Source organism: Gadus macrocephalus, chromosome 4 (assembly GCF_031168955.1).
Source record: "Gadus macrocephalus chromosome 4, ASM3116895v1".
Classification (NCBI taxonomy): Eukaryota; Metazoa; Chordata; class Actinopteri; order Gadiformes; family Gadidae; genus Gadus; species Gadus macrocephalus.
Genome location: NC_082385.1, coordinates 20939834 through 20962735, shown reverse-complemented (window position 1 = coordinate 20962735; position 22902 = coordinate 20939834). Strand labels below are relative to the sequence as shown.

The 22902-nt window shown below is 43.1% G+C and overlaps 1 protein-coding gene and 1 long non-coding RNA gene across 2 annotated transcripts in view; both read left to right on the top strand.

The window, feature by feature from the left end:
- The first annotated feature begins 7992 nt into the window (after positions 1-7992).
- On the top strand, positions 7993-8758 carry LOC132455532 (uncharacterized). Its single transcript, XR_009525271.1, has 2 exons — positions 7993-8115; positions 8255-8758. It is a non-coding gene; the product is annotated as an uncharacterized LOC132455532 (long non-coding RNA).
- A 3262-nt stretch (positions 8759-12020) lies between these two features.
- LOC132456340 (cyclin-T2-like) overlaps positions 12021-22902 on the top strand; it is a 54450-nt gene continuing 43568 nt past the window's right edge. The window contains exons 1-7 of the mRNA XM_060050671.1: positions 12021-12286; positions 12853-12934; positions 13022-13150; positions 13424-13484; positions 14278-14340; positions 14742-14787; positions 16658-16821. Coding sequence (XP_059906654.1) covers positions 12129-12286; positions 12853-12934; positions 13022-13150; positions 13424-13484; positions 14278-14340; positions 14742-14787; positions 16658-16821 — 703 coding nt within the window. The 5' untranslated portion in view covers positions 12021-12128. The remainder of the gene's footprint in view (positions 12287-12852; positions 12935-13021; positions 13151-13423; positions 13485-14277; positions 14341-14741; positions 14788-16657; positions 16822-22902) is intronic.

Genomic DNA, 22902 nt, shown 5'->3' with positions numbered 1-22902 from the left:
AGAGGAAAACCCACTGACAGGTACATCAGGAACAGCAGAAACTCGTCAATGGGTCTCAGTTTCTGTTGAGACATACCAACAAAAACATAAAACATAAAACATAAAACTAAAAACATATCAACAAAAACATACCAACAATAAACCTACCGTTGTCCTGATGCTGGCAGAGGCTGTCTTGGCGCTGGTTGTGCGAATCATTTTGTGGGTCACAGCAGGTTCAATTAGTCTCCAAAATGCCATGAAACTTCTGTAGGAGGCAAACCTGGTGTAAAAGCGCACGTCCTCATCTGATGCAGACAGACGCTCTATTCCAAAACGCTGACGAAGATTGAGATCCTCCACCTGCTGTTGAAGCTCCCTGATCTGACGACGTAGAGCTTCGTTTTCGTCTGACAAATTACTTGCCCTCGCTCCTGTTTGGGGGACGACACAGTAATCATGATCTGGAGCCATTCCAGTCTCCATCTCCGAGTCCGAGTCTGGCTCTGGGGGGGGACTCTCGGCCCGCGGACGCCGTTCCCACACACTCGGTCTGGGCGCAGGTAGCTGGTATCCGTTCCAAGAAAATAAAACTGGTATGGCTCCCTTCTTCACCCTCCTTCGTCCACCGACAGTCACATCAATATCAGTCTGCTTAAAATGTCGACTACAGACCCGGGTGTGCTTGGTCGGCATGAAGTCATCCCTACGGATTTTCTGCTTCCACTCAGCCCGTACCGCAGCGTCAACGGGGAATGAATGGAAGCTAACTGTTTTGTTGTACTTCGATGAACAGGTACACAACGGCACACAGCAATGACGTACAGTGTTTCCCACCTGTTGAAAGCTAAGTCGCTTCCCTTGGATTTTAAAAAGGCTCATTGTGAAACTGAAAAACTAACTAATTCGCTCTCTGGCTGTTTTCGTGGTCGCTGTCAAATCTGGATGTTTAGACCGGAAGACCGGAAGTGCTCAGCATCCTATACAGATCATTTCCGCCAACGGTCGCCATATTGTGCACAGAGCCAATTATCTGAATGGGAAATGCAATATCTTAGGACAGATACACCATTAAACGTGTTTCTAATGACATTTCTAGCGAGAAATGTACATTTTCCTTGCATAATCTTCCGTCAGTGAATGTGTATGATCTTTATTAATCTTTATTATCTGAATGGGAAATGCCATATTTTAGGATCGATTCACCGTTAAACGTGTTTCTAATAACATTTCTAGCGAGAAATATACTTTTTACTTGCATAATCTTCAGTCAGTGATTGTGTCTGATCTTTAGTTTTATAGTTGTTAGGAAGATTTAATCGGCTCGCTCGCATGTTTCAACGACGTCAGGTTGCTAGGGACGCTGCTTTCGCTAAACTAGCAGCTCACGTGTTTCCTGCGTTTGTGTTATTAAACCGTTACTTTATGTAACTTTTAATGATATTGTAATAACCACAGGCGAGGTATTGAGCGAAGTAAGCTTGATAGCAGGTTTATTGGATTCCACAATCGGACAGGCAGGCACAGCTCCACCGGAAAACTACAACAACCAAAACTCCCGCCCGGAAGGAAACCCCCGGAAACCCCCCTCTCAGAAGGCCCGCCCCTTCCTCCCAAACCCTGTGACGCTACAATATCATCTTGTTAGAAACACGTTTATCTGAGAGCCAACCCAGTCGCCAAAAGCATACGTTGACAGTGTACGTTTTCGTGAACACTGGATTACGTCGTATTTCAACATAAAATAGCGTGCTAAGCACACATACACACACACACACACACACACACACGCACGCTAACACGCACACACGCACACACGCACACACACACACACACACACACACACAATGCATTTCGCTGCTAAAACAACAACTTGGGCTGCTTCTAGGACATTTTGGGTGGATTTTTAACGGTTTGCATCTTTGAAGCACCTCCACAAAAACTGAAAATAAATAAATAAATAAAAATAACTGTGCTCCAAAGAACGATATGTAAACCAATGCATTCTGAATGAGAGTGTTTCTCCGATTTTTCCATGCTACACAGAACGAAATGTAAACCCATGCAAATAAAGACTTCATGGTCATAATAATTTAAATATCATTATTCTCACCAGTGTGTAGGGTGGTATTCTATTTTTTTCAACGGGGTTGCATCCAGTCACTTGACCGTCATGGTTGCTATGGTGGTTGCTATCGACCAGCCCCTCTAATCCTTACATGGCTCTAAAAACCACGCGGCAAAGGAGCTGCCGTCCATTGTGTTGTTTTTGTCGTAAACTAGGGTCCGATGGTTAAAAAATAGACAGATATTCCAAGGTATCCTTAAAAGGCAGCTTGGATGTTTTTATTTTCTGCAGTTTAGATTTCTTCTATAACCTATTTTTGAAAGCAAAACACCAAGCTCAATGATTTAACGAGGCAGGGTTATTTGAAACAATTTATTAAATATATATTTGTGAGAGGTCATTCCTTCTCCTGAGTTTGCTTCCTATTTATGTCTAGTGTACAACCCTACTGTCCACAAGCATCCCCCCCCCTCCCCATATGGATTTGGAGAATTGTTGCCACGTCCCAGTGGTGGAGGTATCATATGTATGAAAGAGGGCATTCAATTATACTACAATGATCAATTAGGAGGCCGAAGCCCTAAAGGAAGTGATGCAATAGGTGACTTCAGGTCGACAACATTTAAGTAAGCTGTACTTTGAGGTCTCTTATATATCAAAGGGGGTCTCAGGGACGCATACGCTTCAACCTGTGGCTCCAGCCCTACAGGAAATGACTCAGCAAGTGCTCCATCTCGTTGCACCTGCACCCAGCCGCTCGCTTGCAAGATTTTGGCCTGAAGTTCTTCCCAGACCTACACCGTAGCCATCCATCCTGCATATCTGAGAATCAGGCCTCTCTTTAATAATGACAAAAAGTTATGAGAGAAATACACATTAACTTTTGTCTCATAAGCGGCGTGGTGCCGGCTCCTTTTGACCTTCCACGAGACTAGGGAGCTGTTCTGACTAAGGCTCACACAGTATCCTGTGGTACTGCGTCTATCACTGGTATCAGCCGCCCAGTCTGCATCGCTGTAGGCCTGTATACCTAGCTCCTTACTGTCATCTCTCCTAAAACGTAACCCTTTCTCTGCAGTGCCTTTGAGGTATCTTAGTACGTGCTTCACAATGACCCACTGCTCCTCTGTAGGCTCAGCAAAGTACTGTGATAACCTGCTCACCACAAAACTTAGATCTGGTCTGGTACAAGTAGTTAGGTAGATAAGACTTCCTACTGCCTCCCTGTACAGCCTGACATCTTCCATCTTTACTGCATCCTCAGTATACTCTAGCTTTTGCTCACAGGGTGTCTCTCTGATCCTACAGTCTTGCATATTAAAACGCTGTAGTATCTTGTTAGTATACCTTTTCTGTGACATCTTTATACATCCATCTGCCTGACTGAAATCGATACCCAGAAAATGTTTTAGTTTGCCTAAATCTTTCATTTTAAACTGTTCTGCCAGCATCTCTTTCACCTTTTTCAGTTTCTCTGTATTGCTTGCCGCAATAATCAAGTCATTGACCCATATGATTATGATCACCTTCCCTTCATTTGACTCTTGGGCATAAACACAGTGGTCAGCTAGGTTTTGTGTGAACCCATTCTCAGTTAAACAATTATGTAAAATCCTATTCCAATTGCGTCCAGATTGTTTAAGACCATAAAGTGATTTCTCTAGCTTATACACTATATCCTCTTTCTCTTGATAACCCTCTGGTGGATTGATGTAGATCTCATAGTCTATGGGAGCGTGCAAGTACGTTTTCACGTCCATTTGGTGCAGGAGTAAATTTTCCTGTACCGCTTTCTGTAGCACTACTCTAACACTCGTCAGGTCTGCCGTGGGTGAAAACGTCTCCCCATAGTCTACTCCCATTTTCTGGCTGTAACCCTTGGCCACAAACCGCGCTTTGTATTTGTCTTTTCCGTCTACATCAGTCTTAATAGCGTAAACCCACCTACCCCCCACTGTCTTCTTGCCTATTGGCAGTGCTGTCGGGGTAAAGGTATTGTTCTCGTTTAAGGACTGAATTTCCTCATCCATGGCTTTTACCCATTGCTTTGAGTTAGCTGACCCCATTGCTTCCCCAAATGTCTGTGGAATGCCACACACCGCTCTGCAGCAGTAGTCTACCGTGATATGAACCCCGTGATATGAACACAGTCATCAGTTATGAAGTCACCTAAGTAACTCGGTGTTCTCCTCTCTCTAGCTGGATATCTCCTACTCTCGGGTTCACCACTTGTGGCACTCTCCTGTGTGTGATTATGGTCACTAGACCGTGTTACTGTACCTGGACTATCACCATGAGCACTTCTACTTTGTACACTTGGCTCTGAAGCATTTTCTGTACTCCTACTGATCCCCTGGGTGATCTCTCTAGTCCTGGGTCTCACACTGTCATCGCCATCGCTTGGATCTGGCTTACCTGTCTGTGTCTGTTTTTCCACAGCTGCCCTGCTCACAAACTTCACTAGCCTGTGCTTTTGAACTTTGTTCGTATCTGGATGATACACCAAATACGCCGGGCTGTTCTTGTCGTAACCTACAAAACGCCCCTAGGTCACATCTGGAATCAAGTTTCCCCTTGTCCTGTTTGTAGGTGTAGCATACAGACCCAAACTTTTGCATTTTGGATACATTGGGCTTCTTGTCGGTCAGCAGCTCATAGGGAGTCTGCCCTGTACGCCTGTTATAACACCTGTTGCGTACCATTGCCGCTGTTTGTACTGCATATTGCCATAACTGCTTTGGTAGCGCACTTTCAACAATCATGCACCTACCCATCTCAAAAAGAGTGCGCCAACCCCTCTCTGCTGTTCCGTTTTGGTGCGGGGAATACGGAGCTGACGTTTCCTGTCTTATATTGTTTTTCCTGAGCAGTGCCTGAAAATCACCGCATGTAAACTCTGTTCCGTTGTCGGATCTCAGGCACCTCACTTTCCCGTAAGGGGATATATCTGCTAGGAACTTTTCCGTAGCCTGTAATGCATCACTTTCATTTTTAAGAAAATAAACAAACACTGCGCTTGAGTAATCGTCAGTAAATGACTGCGCATATTTGTAGCCATATATCGACTCTGTGGCAACAGGACCTGCAAGGTCTGTGTGTACCATCTGTAAGGGAGCCTTTGCTCTAGTATCAGGGTCCCTATTTCTGGTTTGGGCAAACTTTCCCTGAATACACACTCTTGTTCAGGCCTACCCATTTTGCCCTTGATCTGCATACCTTCAACAACATTCTGTAACTTAAGAACATCCTCATAATTACAGTGGCCTAATATCTCATGCCATGCTTGTATGTCGTGACATGCATTACACTTATCATTAGACTCAGTTTCAGTATGCAAATAATACATCCTGTCATAAACATGAATGTTAAATCTGGTACCGTCTCTGGTTATCAAGGCGTCTTTACCTTCTTTAAAGACAACTGTAGCCCCACTCGCAGTCGCCGCCTTCACCGAGAAGATGCATTGGGGGTATGACGGTACAAGTAAAGCGTCTCTCAGCGTCGCCTTGTGTCGCTGTCCTCTGCTGTCGATGAGGCAAACCTCAGCATTTCCCCTCCACTGAGCGACCCCGCTGCACCGGGTGCCATCTGCCAGCTCGACCGTGTGCGTCTCTGGCCTGAACGCACAGTCGTAACTTTTAAACATGGTGATGTCTGTGACGATATGAGAGGTAGCCCCCGTGTCCACCATCAGGCCTCTCTCTTGGATGCTGCGTGCCGGCTGTCGCTGGATCCCTCCGTCTCTCTCCTGGAAAATGTAGTCCTCTTCAGCGTCTTCTGAAACTTTACTCACACCATCCTTTTTGACTTTACTGTCCTTGTCCTTACGCCTGCATGTGGCGTCTTTGTGTGTGTCACTTCTGCAAAAACTGCACCATGTCTTCTGTCGACACGCTTTCGCTCTGTGGCCTTTGGTGCCACACTTGAAGCACACCATCTCTGAGTCGTCTTTGTTCCAGCCACGCGCGCTCGTCTTGGTTGGCCGCCATCCGGTTTTCCCTTGTGTTTTCATCACACTATCGTTGGAGTCGGCTGCTTTTATCTTCTCTGTCTCTTCAAAACTACGCAGTTTAGTCTTGAAATCTGCAAACGTGATGTTATCGTCTGTATGTGCCACATGTATTGCGAATGGCTTGAAACTCTCAGTTAATCCTTTTAAAGCCATAGCAACTAGCAGGCTGTCTCCCAACGTTTCTCCCGCGTTCCGCAGTGCTGTGATGGCGGTTTCAGCTCTGATGATATAGTCCATTACACTTTCATCGTTAGCCTTGTGTAGCGATGTCAACGTGGTGTACGTGGTTATTATACGGGGCTTTCCCCTCCCCGCATAATGCTCTCTCAATATTTGCAGAGCCTTTCTTCCATTATCGGGCGCATCCCTCATAACTAATGAGAGGCTTTTGTCATCTAACAGCAAAATCAACTCTGCATAAGCGTCAGCATTTTTCTTTGTATCTGCTGCTATCTCGACTTCTGTCCTCGGTTCTCTTAACACAGTATCCTTTAGCCCTGATAAATGAAAGTGTACCATCATTTTGGTCTCCCAAAGCTCATACTTCGTCTCATCTCCGTCGAACGTCAGTCGAGGCAATCTCCTTCGTTGTTCCGCCATGTTAGCCCGCCAGTCCTCTCAGCCAGCACCCCCGCTAGCACACAGTCCGTTGCGGCCGCGACTCTCTAGTCGGTGGTAAACTTATCTTCCGAACGACTCCTGGGCCCATAACCTGTTGAGTTTGTGTTACTGTACTGTTGCACAGGGGCGCCGAAAAGGGGGGGTAAAGGAGACGGATTCTAGGGGCCCATGATGGAGGGGGGCCCAGAGAGGCCCCTAATGATGATGAAATTATAATACAGAAAAAATAATGACACTAAGTTATTAACTAACATATAATCACACATGTTTTATTTTCCATGTCCTGGTAACAATTCCTTTATTTGTTTTGGAAGCATCAACCCCTGCAGGGCCCCCCCTTCCCCCCCTCTATTTACGCAAAATGGTTCAGTCCGACTGGATCAGCTGCAGCCGGTAGCGCACCGGCGATTTGTCACAGACAGCGCGCCACAGCGGGCAAAGCGGAGGAGACAGCAGTATGCCTCAAAAATCAGGCAGCCAAAAAAGAAAGGAAAATAAATTAAGAGAGGAGAAGGAGTTGAAGGGTCGACAATATGTCACCCAGTATTTCCAAAAAAAAGGTGGGTTTGTTGTGGTGGAAAGTTATGGATATTAACTTTGTCCCTGTCTGTGGTCTATAAGCTAGCTCACTTTTCTCACCATGTTAGCTCAAGAAAACTCTGGATTTTTACATTTTACTGCTATATTAGTTAAATAATCAATCCAGTCAAACATTTATCAAGCTGTTCTTATTCAATAATAGTTGATCTCCCCTCTGTCAAAATGATGCCTCATTCTGAACAGAGTCAAGTGCACCAGAAGCTGCAGCAGCTGTCTGTCAGCCCCCAACTCCCCCTGCCCCTGAATCAGCCCCAGTGCCCCCACATGAGGAAGGAGGTGAGCAGCTGTGTGTGTTGAAATAATAATAATAATAATAATAATACATAATATAATACAAAATATAATACATTTTACTACAGTCTCAAAACAATACAAAGATGAAGGTAATTCATTCATTAAAATGAATGAAATAAAAGGCATTTTGAACAATTGTAATGGTTTAAAAAGCATAAACCCTTTTAAAAAATGAAATAGAAGACGTGCAGTAAGAACAGAGGAGAACATCTGTGGTGTGTGCAGCAGACTGGGGTGACTGCTCTCAGTCCAATCAGAGAAGTTTACATGTTGGTGACTATGCTATTACAAATAGTTATATTATAGGAAATCCTATATAATTAATGTATGTCATGTACACTCTACAGAGCCAGGTCCAGGACCCTCTTCTGGTTTGTCAGGGAGGGATGTGGAGGAAGAGATGGAAGAGGGTACAGATGAAGTGGACTGCTGGATTTACTGGAGCCAGGAGATGGCTGCATGGCAGACAAGGGTTTCACCATCGAGAAGCCACTAGCTGATCGTGGGGCAACGCTGATTATACCACCCTTCAAGATGACAGGTAGGCATGAAAGGAATTAACATTTCAAATTAAAACTTTGACCCAAATGTGACCATTAAGATATGTAGACAAATGTTTAAGATGGACTGAAGCACTCACAATAATATTACTAATTAATTTATCTCTAACCACTGCGCAGTTCACTGAAGATGCTCTGAAAACACAAGCAATCGCTCGACTTTGAATCCTTGTAGAAAGAGCAATAGGCAGAGTCAAGGAATACGGCATCTGGGAACGCACTGTCCTTTCACCTTGTCTGCGACAGTCAACCAGCTGTGGACCGTCTGCTGTGTGATGACCAACTTCCAGGGACCACTTGATTTAAAAGGCTACATCCCTGTTGAATAGTGTTTCTACTCAAACATGTACCTATAAATATTAAATATAATATATAAATATTAAAACAAGAGGCACTGAACATTTGGAGTGGTCCCTTCATTTTTTCCGGAGCTGTAATTTTGTACACTGAAAACATTGTATATATTGAATGACATGTATGTAATTGAATGAGAAGTCTTTCATCTATAATCAATTTTAAAGTCCAGTCAGTCCATCCTGAAAGTATTCAAAATAATGTTAATATATAATGTAGTAAATGATGTACTCAGAAAAAGGGAATGAATTAAATCCTTTTATTCTTTCAGTTCCTTTATTCATTCAGTTCATTTCACATTCATTTCACTTTCTGCTGGTTATACACATTCATATATGTACCAAAGAAGTACAAGTCTACCTTATTTTTCATCTCTTATCATTTCATCCCTCCAGACTGAGCTGACGCCAAACTGACGTTAGCATAAGCCAACCTACCTAACGTAAGCTAGCTAGCAGACACTCACATTCGTAGTCGATATATTTCTCGAAAAATAAACAATCCCTTGTCCAGTTTGGAGCGGGCTGTTATGGAGTGTTGTTCGGTAAGTCTGTGAACTTCAGAAAACGTGACTTTGGGTACATTTACCAGGGATGTCGTGAAAGTGAACTGCCGGTGTTGTGCCGAATTTCGACCCCCCCGCATATTACGACCCCCCCTTCGCGTGAACGCGCATTCGCTTATTGTCAACGCCCCATACTTTCATTTAGTTCGAGGCGCTCTTCCTTCCGACAATATTAGTCTAAATTAGTGTTTATATTCTATCACAACATCACAAGTTGAGCAACTTTACACAGAAAACGATGGCATATTTTAGATTGTAAGTTTGAAGACGAACACATCGCAATGGAACCTCCGACGGCGACGACCCATGTACGCTACAACATTCACGATAATGAACTACGTGAGCACTTACATACGTAATAGTTTAAAGTAATACATTAATGCATTATGTTATTTACTCATATTAATTTTGACAACCTCTTGGTAGTCTACCCTGGAAAGCACATTTAACTGTGACTGATCCAAAACTAAGGAAATCCTTTACTAGGTACAGTGAGCACAGCCTCGCCTTCGAGAGAGTGAAGGATATTGGATATATTGGATATATATTGAATATATCCAATATATATTTTCGATATATATTGAATATATACTGGATATATTCAATATCCAGCCAATTTAGCCTGCCATATTCATCACCCATCTCCTATTTCTTGTTTGTTTTCACCACAACCGTACTGTGCATCGACCAGTTTGCCTGACTAATGTAGTCTCCGACTCCTAGCCTGCTCCCTGCCTGGACTTCGCCTTCCCATCAAATTTCCTGTGTATGACCTCCTGCCTGTCCCTTGACCCATCTCCAGCCTCCTTCTTGGGAATTGTGTTAATAAACATTCTATCTCTGCGCTTGAAACCTATTCTTGGCATCCTTCGTATTCATTACAGTCAGGTTATTATCACAAAAAAATGTAAATGTATACACTACTTTTGTACTTGCACCAACATTTTGTAGGGCTCATTAATGTAATGTGTGTTCAACTTTGATATCTGTTGATGTTACATAGGATTTCTGAAAGGAAGTCTATTCTAGAATATTCCTCAAAGTCAGAAGTTGTTAATTGCAATTACTTCATGCATACACCTATGTACATCCATACACATATTCATAATGTGTACTGTTCATTATATTGACATGGTAGGCATCAACACTGGGAGCATTTTGAATGAGTAATTCTGCCGGCATGAATTGCCCCCCCCCCCCCCCCCCCCCCCCACACACACACACACACCTGCCAAATGTCCCCTGATATGACTACACGTCTGAAATTTCTACAGTCACATCCAGTGGCCTAACGATGTAACCCCCAAAAATTTGAAGTGTCTCAGACTTTGCAAACAAGAAATAGGAGGGGGGGTCGAAATACGGCAGGCTTGCCTGCCAGAATACAACCCCCCCCCGCCAAATGTCCCCTGTTGTGACTACACGTCTGAAATTTCTACAGTCACATCCCGTGGCCTAACGATGTAAGCCCAAAAAATTTGAAGCGTCTCAGACTTTGCAAACAGGAAATAGGAAGGGGGGTTGAAATACGGCAGGCTAAATTGCCTGCCGAAATACAACCCCCCCCCCGCCAAATGTCCCCTGTTGTGACTACACGTCTGAAATTTCTACAGTCAAATTTGAAGTGTCTCAGACTTTGCAAACAGGAAATAGGAGGGGGGGTTGAATATGGCAGGCTAAATTGGCTGGATATTGAATATAGTATATATATATATATATATTCAATATATATTCAATGTATCCAAAATATATATTGGATATATTCAATTGAATATATATTCAATATATCCAATATATCCAACATCCTTCACAGGCCACCACAGGCCTGTGAGCTGTCACTCACCTAAACTTTCGTGATAATTGGAGAATGTTCACCTGAAGTTCAAAGCCGAAGACTTCATAATGAAGAAAATTATGTCTTTTCAGTAACACTCAACACTCGACCGTCAATACGTTTCTCAGACTTTGCAAACAAGAAATAGGAGATGGGTGATGAATATGGCAGGCTAAATTGGCTGGATATTGAATATATCCATTATATACAGTATATATTCAATATATCGAAAATATATATTGGATATATTCAATATATATCCAATATATCCAATATCCTTCACTCTCTCGAAGGCTAGGCTGTGCTCACTGAGTCTGTACCTAGTAAAGGATTTCCTTAGTTTTGGATCAGTCACAGTTAAATGTGCTTTCCAGGGTAGGCTACCAAGAGGTTGTCAAAATTAATATGAGTAAATAACATAATGCATTAATGTATTACTTTTAACTATTACGTATGTAAGTGCTCTCGTAGTTCATTATCGTGATGTTGTAGCGTACATGGGTCGTCGCCGTCGGAGGTTCCATTGCGATGTGTTCGTCTTCAAACTTACAATCTAAAATATGCCATCGTTTTCTGTGTAAAGTTGCTCAACTTGTGATGTTGTGATAGAATATAAACACTAATTTAGACTAATATTGTTGGAAGGAAGAGCGCCTCGAACTAAATGAAAGTATGGGGCGTTGACAATAAGCGAATGCGCGTTCACGCGAAGGGGGGTCGTAATATGCGGGGGGGTCGAAATTCGGCACAACACCGGTCCTCCATCATCAGTTCGCCAGAGTGATGAGTGATTCACCGGATGTCACAGTGCACAATGAACACCGAATGCGGAAGTACTACGTATCAGCGTGATAATCCCCCATTGTGTAGGCTACGTGATTTGCAATTTGAAAACGTTTCAAAGCATATCAACTTTTCAAAGAATACAATACAATAACACAATTAATGAAAATATACACAATAACAATCATTATCCACTGAAATTTCCTATAACGCATGAAAAATGCATGTGTAATTAATTAATTCTGAGACTGACTAAAATAATATCACATAATAATATTACCAAAAATCACGAACATCTGTCCGTCCGCCACGTGGGGCGCTGCTCGTCAGAAACCCACCCGCTCAAACACGCATGCGTTGGAACCAACACAGCTTCCGCCGCCCCGCCACTGGGTCCCGTCTCCTTCGCCACCGCAGCCACCGTCTCCGTCGTCGGGTCTTGATGTGGGAGCGTTGTAATGTCGGTGCACCGGGGACCCTCGTCGAAATGGCTCTTTTCCCGGGAGCAGCTCGAAAGCACCCCGTCCCGACGATGCGGAGTCGAGTCCGACCGGGAGCTCTCCTACCGGCAGCAGGCCGCTAACCTCATCCAAGACATGGGCCAGAGACTCAACGTGTATCCCAGCCGGAGTTAGCCTTTAGCCTAGCATGCTAATCACGCGACCCTTTGGAGTTAGCCTCCACCTAGCATGCTAGCTGGCTAATCACCGCGGGCCGCGCTGCTCTTTTCTTCTCGGCTCACTCGGAAGAAATGAGCCGCTGTGCCTCCAATCTATATCTGCTCGTTTAGCACCACACAATGTGTGTGTACACCGTTGTCGTGTTTGATTGTATGTTTTATAACCACTATTCGGTGGCTACGGATGTGGTTTTAGCCGTATTGAGAGTAGCCGTGAGGACTAGCGGCCCGCCTCTGTTAGCCGGCTTTTGTTTTGTCCTTTGACTCTTTTGTAACGCCGATGGATGGATTCGACGAATGTATGAACGTCTGGGGTTGTTAAACGTAATTGTGTGTGTGGAAAAAGGCTAGAGTAGGATTTTGATCTCTCTATTTGAAGGAGTTACTGACGCAGATTTGGTTAGCAGACCTTCAGATGAGCACTTCATGACTGTCCGCAGCGTTGGGTTTCTTAACTGAAGTGCCTCGATCTTGTCATTATCATGCCTTAACCTCCCCCACAGCTCCCAGTTGATCATCAACACTGCGATCGTGTACATGCATAGGTTTTATATGATCCATTCGTTCACGAAGTTCCACAGAAATGTAAGTATTGCCTCATTAGTTGTTCTCCTCGGTTATCTGATACCTTTTGAGATGGACTAACGCGATGGTCGGCTCGTCTCTCCCCAGATCATCTCTCAGACCACGTTGTTCCTCGCTGCTAAAGTCGAGGAGCAGCCCAGGAAACTTGAACATGTCATTAAAGTAGCACATGCGTGCGTGAACCCCCAGGACCCCCCGCTGGACACTAAGGGCAATGTGAGTCCACCACCAGTCTTCCAGCTGCTCCTCCTTCATATATACTTAACGTTAACTCACAGTATCCAAGGCTAAATGTGTAAACACACACACACACACACACCACCCCCCCCCCTATACACAAACCCACATACCTACATCCCCCCCACACACTTTTTTGTTTTATAGTCAGTCACTTGTTGAGGACTTGTTCCCAAGTTGAGAACCATGGCAGTTTGTGTTTTGTTGATGAAATATGTTGAGGCTGATCCTGCATATCTGATCGACTTTTAGGCCTATCACCAGCAAGCCCAGGAGCTTGTGTTGCTAGAAACTATAGTGCTGCAAACACTGGGTAAGTGGTCTTGTAACCGTTGATCAATGTTTGCACCCTTCTGCAGTAGTTGAGCCGTTACTCCAGGGGGAAGTATCAACGATTATCCTCATATATACATTGCATATTTTTCATAAATGAATTATTTTGGAATTGAAGAAGGCAGCAGTTACCTCTCCCTCAATAAGTGTGTTTACATGCCTACCAAATTACACAACCTTTTAACACCAACTGATCTGACGGACATCATGTAAATTAAAAACGTGGTTTCATGAGACTCCTATAGTAGGGCTTGCCAAGCCAGGCCGCACCAAGCTTGATTCACTTTTCTTACCATGCGTCCACCCCAGAAGGGGATAGTTAAGATTTAAATCACCTAATCCACCCAGATGTAGCAGCGTTTAAAACGGACGAGGACACTACTTAGAGTATGAAACATGGCCCTAGTGCTGTACATTTATTTTTAACCCACGAATCTTCCACTTTTGTTTAAAGAGGTGGCACGGAAGTATTTGATATGAAGCCTCTTAATTGTTTACCAATGAGGCAAACTTGAACCAGATCTTAAGGGGTACCAGATTAGTGTCGTGTGCCAACACACTTATCTAGGGCTGTCTGGTTGCTTATGTCTATGTTAACACACTTGAAGGGATAATGACAAGAGCGTCCTCCCCTTCTCCCTAACATGTGGAGGATTAGGTTGTACCCGGGCTACCATGTCATTTGTATATTTAATTCCAACCCTTCCATGTACTCGTGTACGTGGGCGGTTGTGCATGCTAAATGGCTGAACAGCTTTTTTGAATCTTTCCAGGTTTTGAAATAACAGTTGAACATCCACACACAGATGTTGTGAGGTGTTCCCAGCTAGTGCGAGGTATACACTTCCTTCTCTCTGACGCCTTGTAACATTATTATTGTTACCATCGCTTTTTGGTCAAGAGTTCATTTCTGTTTGCATTTTGTTCGAGAAGAAACGTATATCATGAAGTCCATCTGTAACGACCTGTTGGATATGAAGGGACATGAAGTTGGCTTATAAGTTGAAAAAGGACTGTCTCAAATTTTATAGCATGAACCAACCCTTTGTTTGGTTAACATCGTGCCAGAAATGAACAACCATGTGTCATTGCTCTCTTGGGTGGACAGCCATTTGTTTAATGTTAAGCTGTATATGTTATATGCTGTATATGACTCTTTAACATATTGCAAGAATTGTTCTTTTGACACCCCTTTCCTAAAGTCTGACCCCTTTCCTGTCTCTCTTCCTATCCACAGCAAGCAAGGATTTGGCTCAGACTTCCTATTTCATGGCTACCAACAGGTGGTTATCCTGTCCCCTTATTGCACTGTGATGGCACACTATAGCTTCCTGTACTGCAGGGTCCCCCTCCCTGTGTCACACGCCCCGGAAGCGGCCGGGCCTTTGGAACCCACTCACCTCCTGCGACCCCCGGCGAGGCTTACCCCGAGCCGGGGGGCTGGGGGCGGGTGTGTGGTGTACCAGGCCCAGGCCGCTGTGTGCGGTGTATTGTGCAGGGGCATCTGTGTTGGCACATAGGGGTTGAATGCACATTGTGGAGTGTAGTGGTGCTCTAAATCGCCATGGTCTCCTTGTCTAAAGCAAAAAGCAATAACACATTGGTAGCCTGAACCTAGATTGCCACTAAAGATTGAAAAGATGTAAACTTAGAGATTCCCCTGGTAAGTATGAGTAACATGTTTGTCTTTTTAACAAAATAATGATAATCAATTTGCTTTATTCTTTTTTGTTTCTAGAGCAAAATATGAACCCCCAAACTATACTGCAAATTAGGCTGCGCCTTTATATATATATATATATATATATATATATATATTTATATATATAATATATATACAGCTTTAAACTATGTATACAGTAATTGTAAATATACCCTAACCGGAAAGGATAATCTAGAAGATAAAGAAGCTCAACATCGTTTAATTTTTTTTATTGGTGTGGAAATGATGGCATCTACTTAGATGTGTCTGGTCTGGCCGGTTTGGCAGTTTTCTTTCAATCACACCACAGTATAATTTGGGAATTTTCTAAAACCCAAGTGTTTTCTAGCAAACTTAAGTCGCTGAATATGTATGAACAAACATCTCAGTTTCACAACTACCTAATTTCACAATCAATTCGTTTGGTCCCACCATTGATTTGCAATGTAGTTTGGGAAATATTTCGCAGATTTAAACTAATAATCCGTAGCGACCAAGTTAACCTCATCACTTGTACTACTGAACCACAAGTCTTTCTCAAGCCTCAACGTTTCAGACAGAATCACTGCAAGGTTTCGGGAATTCAGATGAATTATTTGAATTAAATATTGTCGTTTACTCTCGAATTGTCTAATGATGGCACTTAAATTAAATGATGGCACTTAAATTAAAATAAGAGCATGTAGTATTGGTGCCATATCAAGGTGCCATGATGATGCATTTACATCAGTTAACCACTTTATAGTTGGATGTTCAACTGCTAAATGTATACTTGTTTTTAGAATGTTCTATTTTTTGTAAAACGGCATGCATTTGTTGAAATGGGAGTTGAGAAACACTTAGTTTCAGTAAGGCACAAATAATTAACATGTAACGAATATTGAGGAAATCATATATTTGACTTTTATTAAACACACTCGCATAGGACAGGAACTTGTATTCGCTCATTGCGGAAAAACCTTAAAACCACCACATAAATTTAACGTAGTCAAATAAACGCATTTCCATGGCGTTGATGCCATGGGCGAATTTAACTTTACTGAAACGTAAATCTTATATGTACATTTCCCAAATGTACCCGTTTCATAAGGTAAGGGTGGTGTGTGTGTGTGTGTGTGTGTATAAGCAACATATTTTCCAATTGCCTTATCTTCACAACTTTTGTTAAATCCTTTTCACGGTTGGCCAACTCATATTTAACCAAACTTAATATTGCTGGTGGACATTTTTTCAGCAAACAAATTCATGAAGTAACTTGGAAAAACAAACTGGAGCCCACATCTGAAACGAAACGTAGTTTCTGTCTTACTGCTACGGCTCCTTATGTTTCATGTATACACCACCCGATTCTGACAGATGCTCTGACTCAACCTCCCCCACCTCTAGCCTCTCGTCTTACCATGACTTACTCTGACTCTACCCCCTTCCTCCTCCTTCCTCCCCCTCCACAGCTTGCACCTCACCACCTTCTGCCTCCAGCACAAGCCCACGGTGATCGCGTGCGTGTGCATACACCTGGCATGCAAGTGGTCCAACTGGGAGATCCCAGTGTCCATGGACGGGAAGCACTGGTGGGAGTACCTGGACCGAACCGTGACGCTACAGCTGCTTGATGGTTAGGCCTCCCTCTCCTTAAACATCTCTCTTGCGTAAAGGTTGGATCTGACATGGCCCAAACAAATGGCAACGTCAGGCATGTGTGCCAGACAAGTGGTCGGTGTTGGCTGTTGTCCGATTACGTTTTCGTTTGCAAACATGGCGAATCGCCTTTGGACCACATTCTAAAGTTTGGTGTTTCTGCTGAGGATATGTTTAAGTGGTGTGTTGGTCAGTGTGTAAGCACCATAAGAAATGGTCTGAGGGTATGGTTTAATATTGTGTTAGTCAGTCTAGGTGCTGGGCGATATGGACCAAAAGTTGTATCTCTATATTTCCAGGCAGAATGTAAATGTAAGATATTGATCGATATTTGTTGACGCAATAACATAGTTTCCGTTACCGCACTCCAACTCGTCATTCTACATCGGTGGTGCCGCTGTGCTTTCAATTCCAGCCTGCCTGCGTCGCTGTGCTCGTTAACCTGCCTTGCTGATTGCAAACTCAATCCTTGATTTGGGTGTAGGACAGAATAACTGCTGTTATTTGGAGCAAATGCGCTGTACTTTCAACGCAAATGAACTATCGATCTTGACGATAGTGACTTGTATGTCTCGTCTGAAAAATATTGAAATATTGCTATACCAACCAGGTCAGTGTGTAAGCACCATATTATAAGACCTGGTCTGAAGGTATGGTTTAATAGTGTGTTGGTCAGTGTGTAAGCACCATAACATAAGATATAGTTTAGTAGTGTGTGGATCTGTGTGTGAGCACCATAACATTAGACATCATACGGTGTCACTAGGGGTGTAACGATACACGTATTTGTACCGAACCGTCACGGTACATGCACTTCTGGGTGGTTAAAGAGGTGGACCACGATGCGTAAATGTGGCGTACACAGCGTCAATATGGCGAATGTAAAGGCTTGTTTTGCGATGCAGACTTTAAAACTTGAAGTCAGAGTTCCCACCGGACCGTTTCAGCAAAATATACTAAGACTCCGTAACTACGGAGACCCCTCGAGCATTTGCAGTTCTCCGTCGGGATGTCGGTTACGCAATGCAATTTGCCGCCCGATCGATCTTATATGTTGACTACAAACCATGTAAGCAGGGTTGTAAATAAACTTCCAAAGCTTAAATCTTATTTTGTGTATTATTGGTCTTTAATGTGCAAAGTAAACAATGTACTAAGTAAATAAGGTGCAAACTCAAACCGGAGAAATTATTTTGTTAGATGACCAATTACAGCCCTTGCCATCTCTTTTGCATTGACGGATAGACAGATAAAATATTGGATGCGCAATTAAAGGGATACTTCACCCATTTAGAACCGGCGTTCTATCATTATAAAATCGCGATTGTAATATAAATAAATATATAAATAAATATCAGTCTAAACCAGTCTCCCCTTGGCCCATTTTTTCTCATCTAATTTTCTCCCGAAATGACGTCAAATTACGCGTTTGACGTCATTTCGGGAGAAACCTCTTGTCCCGCTAGAAGGGCAGAGGACTACAACACACTTTTGGTGGCAAATTTTTCCACCAATAAGGAATGAGAGGGGGCGGGAGCTCGCGTACTGAGGGGGACGGGAGACCGACAGGTGGGCGGGGCATCGAGCGCAATGCACTGTGGTAGTTGGAGGTTTTCTTACTTTGAGCCAGAGAGACCATGAAAACACTCTTTCTGCCTTTTTTTCAGGCTAGGATGAACCGATATCAATTTTTTCTTCACATTCATAATACATTGAATTATTTAATTCATAAAACCTGCATATTCCCACCGGTGAAGTATCTCTTTAAGCTACGGAGAGGGTCTCCGACAGGCTCTCCGGCTACAGAGAGGGCTCCCCATGTCTACTTACAGCACTTTAACATGCACTCGCATTTGAAAAAGGCACCTTCCAGCTGTTACTATCACCGTTGCTGTGAAAAAAAAAAACGGCCTGTGCTAAGTTACCCAGCTCACGTCACTATTTCATCAACCCCTTTCTGGGAATTCAGAATGGGAAAATGCCATAACCAAGTCTATTGGTGTTTCCATTGCTGCTGATCTACGGCCATTCTCCATTGTTGCCAAACAAGGTTTTTTTTAATTTTCCCCTTAACTGAACCGTACCGTCCGGTACAGTACCGTGACTTAAAAAACAAGACACATACCGAACCGTGACTTTTGTGTACCGTTACCCTAGGTGACACTATTAATCAATGAAGAATCTCGGAAGTTCAACGAAATGTGGCTTCAAGTAAATTAGTGTTTCTCATGGCTTAGGAATGCTCTTTGCTGCTCATTGCATGTTTGGTGTTTTAATGCTGTCAGGTTGAAAGACTGTATTTGTTTGGCAGTGAGGTTGCAGAGGAGTTATTTCTTGTAATGGTACTTTCTGGGTTGTAACTCTTGTGGCAGCCGGTTGTTGTATTATTTTTCTCTAAATTTGTTGCTCTTTTATTCGTTATGTGCCAGATCTAAAATGACCCTAATTTGGCTAATCGTCGCTGGTCTTTTGACCACGGTTGAATGGGCCAAAGGAACCTTCGGTGCGGTTAGGTGAGGTAAGATTAGGTGCGTCACGGCTAGGTGCTTTCACAGTACCCTTATGGTAGGGCGGGATTTTTGCCGGATGGCAATAGCCTCGGCCGCTCCGTAAGCATCGTGACATTATAGCAGACGGACACAGTGTAGCCTACTAATTCATTCAATGAAAAAGAAGATTGTGACAGATTAAACAAAGAGCACAAATGTGGACGTCCAAAAAGTATGGCAAACTTTTGCGCAACATTTTCTTCAATAAGCGAAGCTTTCGCCGTCACCCAGATATACTTTGCGAGTATTTCATTTTGGGAAAAGTGGGACCCCGTCCACTTTTGGCAGTGGAAAACGCAAACCTTACTGCACCTAACCATAGCGAACCACTCGGTGGAAACTCGCCATTTGATTCTAAAAGTACTTTTAGGGAATAAGGTTCCGGGTACTTTTGGTGGACACTTATTGCCTCCAATCAGCTTCTTAATTATCTGAAGATGTCAAAATTGTCTCATATCCGTTGCCCACTCAGGAGCCAACTTGGCCCCAAATAGTCAAACAATCAAGTACATTAGTTTTGTATCCTAACCTTATAACATCACTTAAACCTATGTTGTAAACTTAAGAACTTTTTTTTTGCCATTACCGTTAATCATCAGGATAATCAGTGATGACTGAAAATAACAAACAGAAAATAAATGGAGTATTTCTCTACAACTTCAAGGTCTGTTATATGTCATCTTGGTGCCGTAAGAAAGCCTGTGTGATTGTTGTGATTAAAAATCGACCTAATCTACCTGGTCGGAGTAGAAAGCTAGAACACGGTAAGAGGAAGATATTATTATGGCCTCAAATAGATGTCATTTTTTTTGGAGTGAATCCCACCAAATGCAATATCAGTTGGTAGCCTAGTTAGGGCTGGGTGATATGGCCTAAAAGAAAATCCCGATTTTTTTTCGCAATAATTCAGATATCCGATTTAAATCGATTTACCAACCCCCCCCCCCGAATCATATCAGGACAAATAATTAGTTGCTCCGAAAATATATATTTGGGTGTCAAGCAACTGTGTTGCGAGACAACCTATTGTTTTTGTACGAATTCCTATTATTATGCTGCCATGGGAGTCAATGGCAGCCAATAGAACCGCTTGGCGAAAAGTTGTGAAATTTGGCGCACTGGTTCAAGACAGCCCCATTAGCCCATTAACCTAATCTCAGGTCGCTAGCCCAACAGCTCTAGCGCCACCAACAGGTCAAAGTTGGACATGCATTCATGTTCATAACTTTTGACCTATTCGACCAATATTCACAAACCAGGTATCATTGGATTCCTTGAACCAAGCCCAGTTCAACACACCCTATGACGTCATTGCGCCATGACGTATATTTCCGCCATCTTGGTTTATGTCAAAAACCTTCAAAATGCTACTCCTATCACAAATCTTGTCCAATCATCTCGAAACTTGGCACACATGATCTTCTGGCCATCCTTGATGAAAAACATCGAATAGATTTGTCATATTCATAACCGTTTGCCCGCTAAAGCCAATCAAATTTGGCGGCGAAGTCGCCAAACAGGAAGTGAGCCGATTTCTCAGCATCCCTTTGACATATCATAACCAGACTTGGTATATAGACCCATGGCCTCATAAAGGTGACACTGATTGAATTTGGTGACCGTTGACCTGTAGGGGGCGCTGTTATTAATGTCGATGTGTTTTGACTCCTCTCACTTCACATGAGTATATTTAAAACTTATTTTCAATGTCTGGTGATAGTACCAGACCTCCCCATATAGCTACTATATTATTTTTTGCAGAAATATCTGCGATAGCCAATGATATTCGACCGCAAAGCCGCCTAACCGGAAACACGCCTATATCTCAGCAGCCCTTTGACATATCATAACCAAACTTGATACATAGACCCATAACATCATCATGGGGACACTCAATGAATTTGGTGACCATTGACCTGTAGGGGGCGCTATAATTAATGAAGACGTGTTTTAACTCCCCTCTCTTCACATGAGTACATTTCAAACTTATTTTTAATGTCTGAGGATACTGCCAGACCTCCTTATATAGCTTATCAATTATTTCTCATTGTAACATCAGAACTTGGGCGCCATGTTGAAAGTTGTCAAAATCAGTTGTAAATGTCCACAGGCCACAAATTATGTCCATTCTTCATGAAACTTGGCATATATGATCTTCCGACCAAGCTGAACAAATGTATCAAACCGCTTTCTCAAATTCAAAACCGTTTGGCCGTGACAGCCAATCAAACTTGACGGCGCTCATTAATGGGTAGACACTGCACTCGTGTGGCGACAAGCGGTACTTAATGTATAATAATAATACATTTAATTTAGAGGCGCCTTTCAAGACACCCAAGGTCAATAATGCAACAATGACTATATTCACCATTCCGCCCACCTACAATATAAACTGCAATTCCTACTGGATTAGATGCTTCACGAACAACCTCCAGAACGGATGCTTCTTTACATTGTGTCTCTTTTAGTGATATTGTTCCGAATACCCCTATGTATTTGTGACATTTGTTCTGTCAGGCAGACTGCATTGCGCCCTTACCTCTAGGTGGGGTCCTTTTCCCATTTACTCATCCCACCGGCTGTCGGTGTTGCCGATTTCGGAGACGGTCGTGATGTAGCCCCCTGGCCGATTACGTCCATCCGGCAGAATTAGTTTACCGAGTCCCATTATGCTTGACACCCACATTGCTGCTCGCAGCTATATTTGGGTGTCAAGCAACTACGTTGCGAGACAACCTATTGTTTTTGTATGAGTTCTTATTATTATTATCCTTCAGTGGGAGTCAATGGCAGCCCATAGAACCGCTTGGCGAAAAGTTGTGAAATTTGGCACACTGGTTCAGGACAGCCCAATTAGCCCATTAAGCCAATCTCAGGTCGCTAGCCCAACAGCTCTAGCGCCACCAACAGGTCAAAGTTGGACATGCATTCATGTTCATAACTTTCAACCTATTCGACCAATATTCACAAACCAGGTATCATTGGATTCCTTGAACCAAGCCCAGTTCAACACACCCTATGACGTCATTGCTCCATGACGTATATTTCCGCCATCTTGGTTTATGTGAAAAACCTTCAAAATGCTACTTCTATCACAAATCTTGTCCAATCATCTCGAAACTTGGCACACATGATCTTCTGGCCATCCTTGATGAAATACATCGAATAGATTTGTCAAATTCAAAACCGTTTGCCCGCTAAAGCCAATCAAATTTTGCGGCACAGCCGCCAAACCGGAAGTAAGCCCATATCTCAGCAGTTCTTTGACATATCATAACCACCCTTGGTACATAGACCCATGACCCCATCACGGTTACACTGAATGCATTTGGTGACATTTGACCTCTAGGGGGCGCTGTTATTAATGTCGATGTGTTTTGACTCCTCTCTTCACATGAGTACATTTAAAACTTATTTTCAATGTCTAGTGATACTATTAGACCTCCCCGTATAGCTAGTATATTATTTCTTGCAGAAATATCTGCGACAGCCAATGATATTCGACCGCG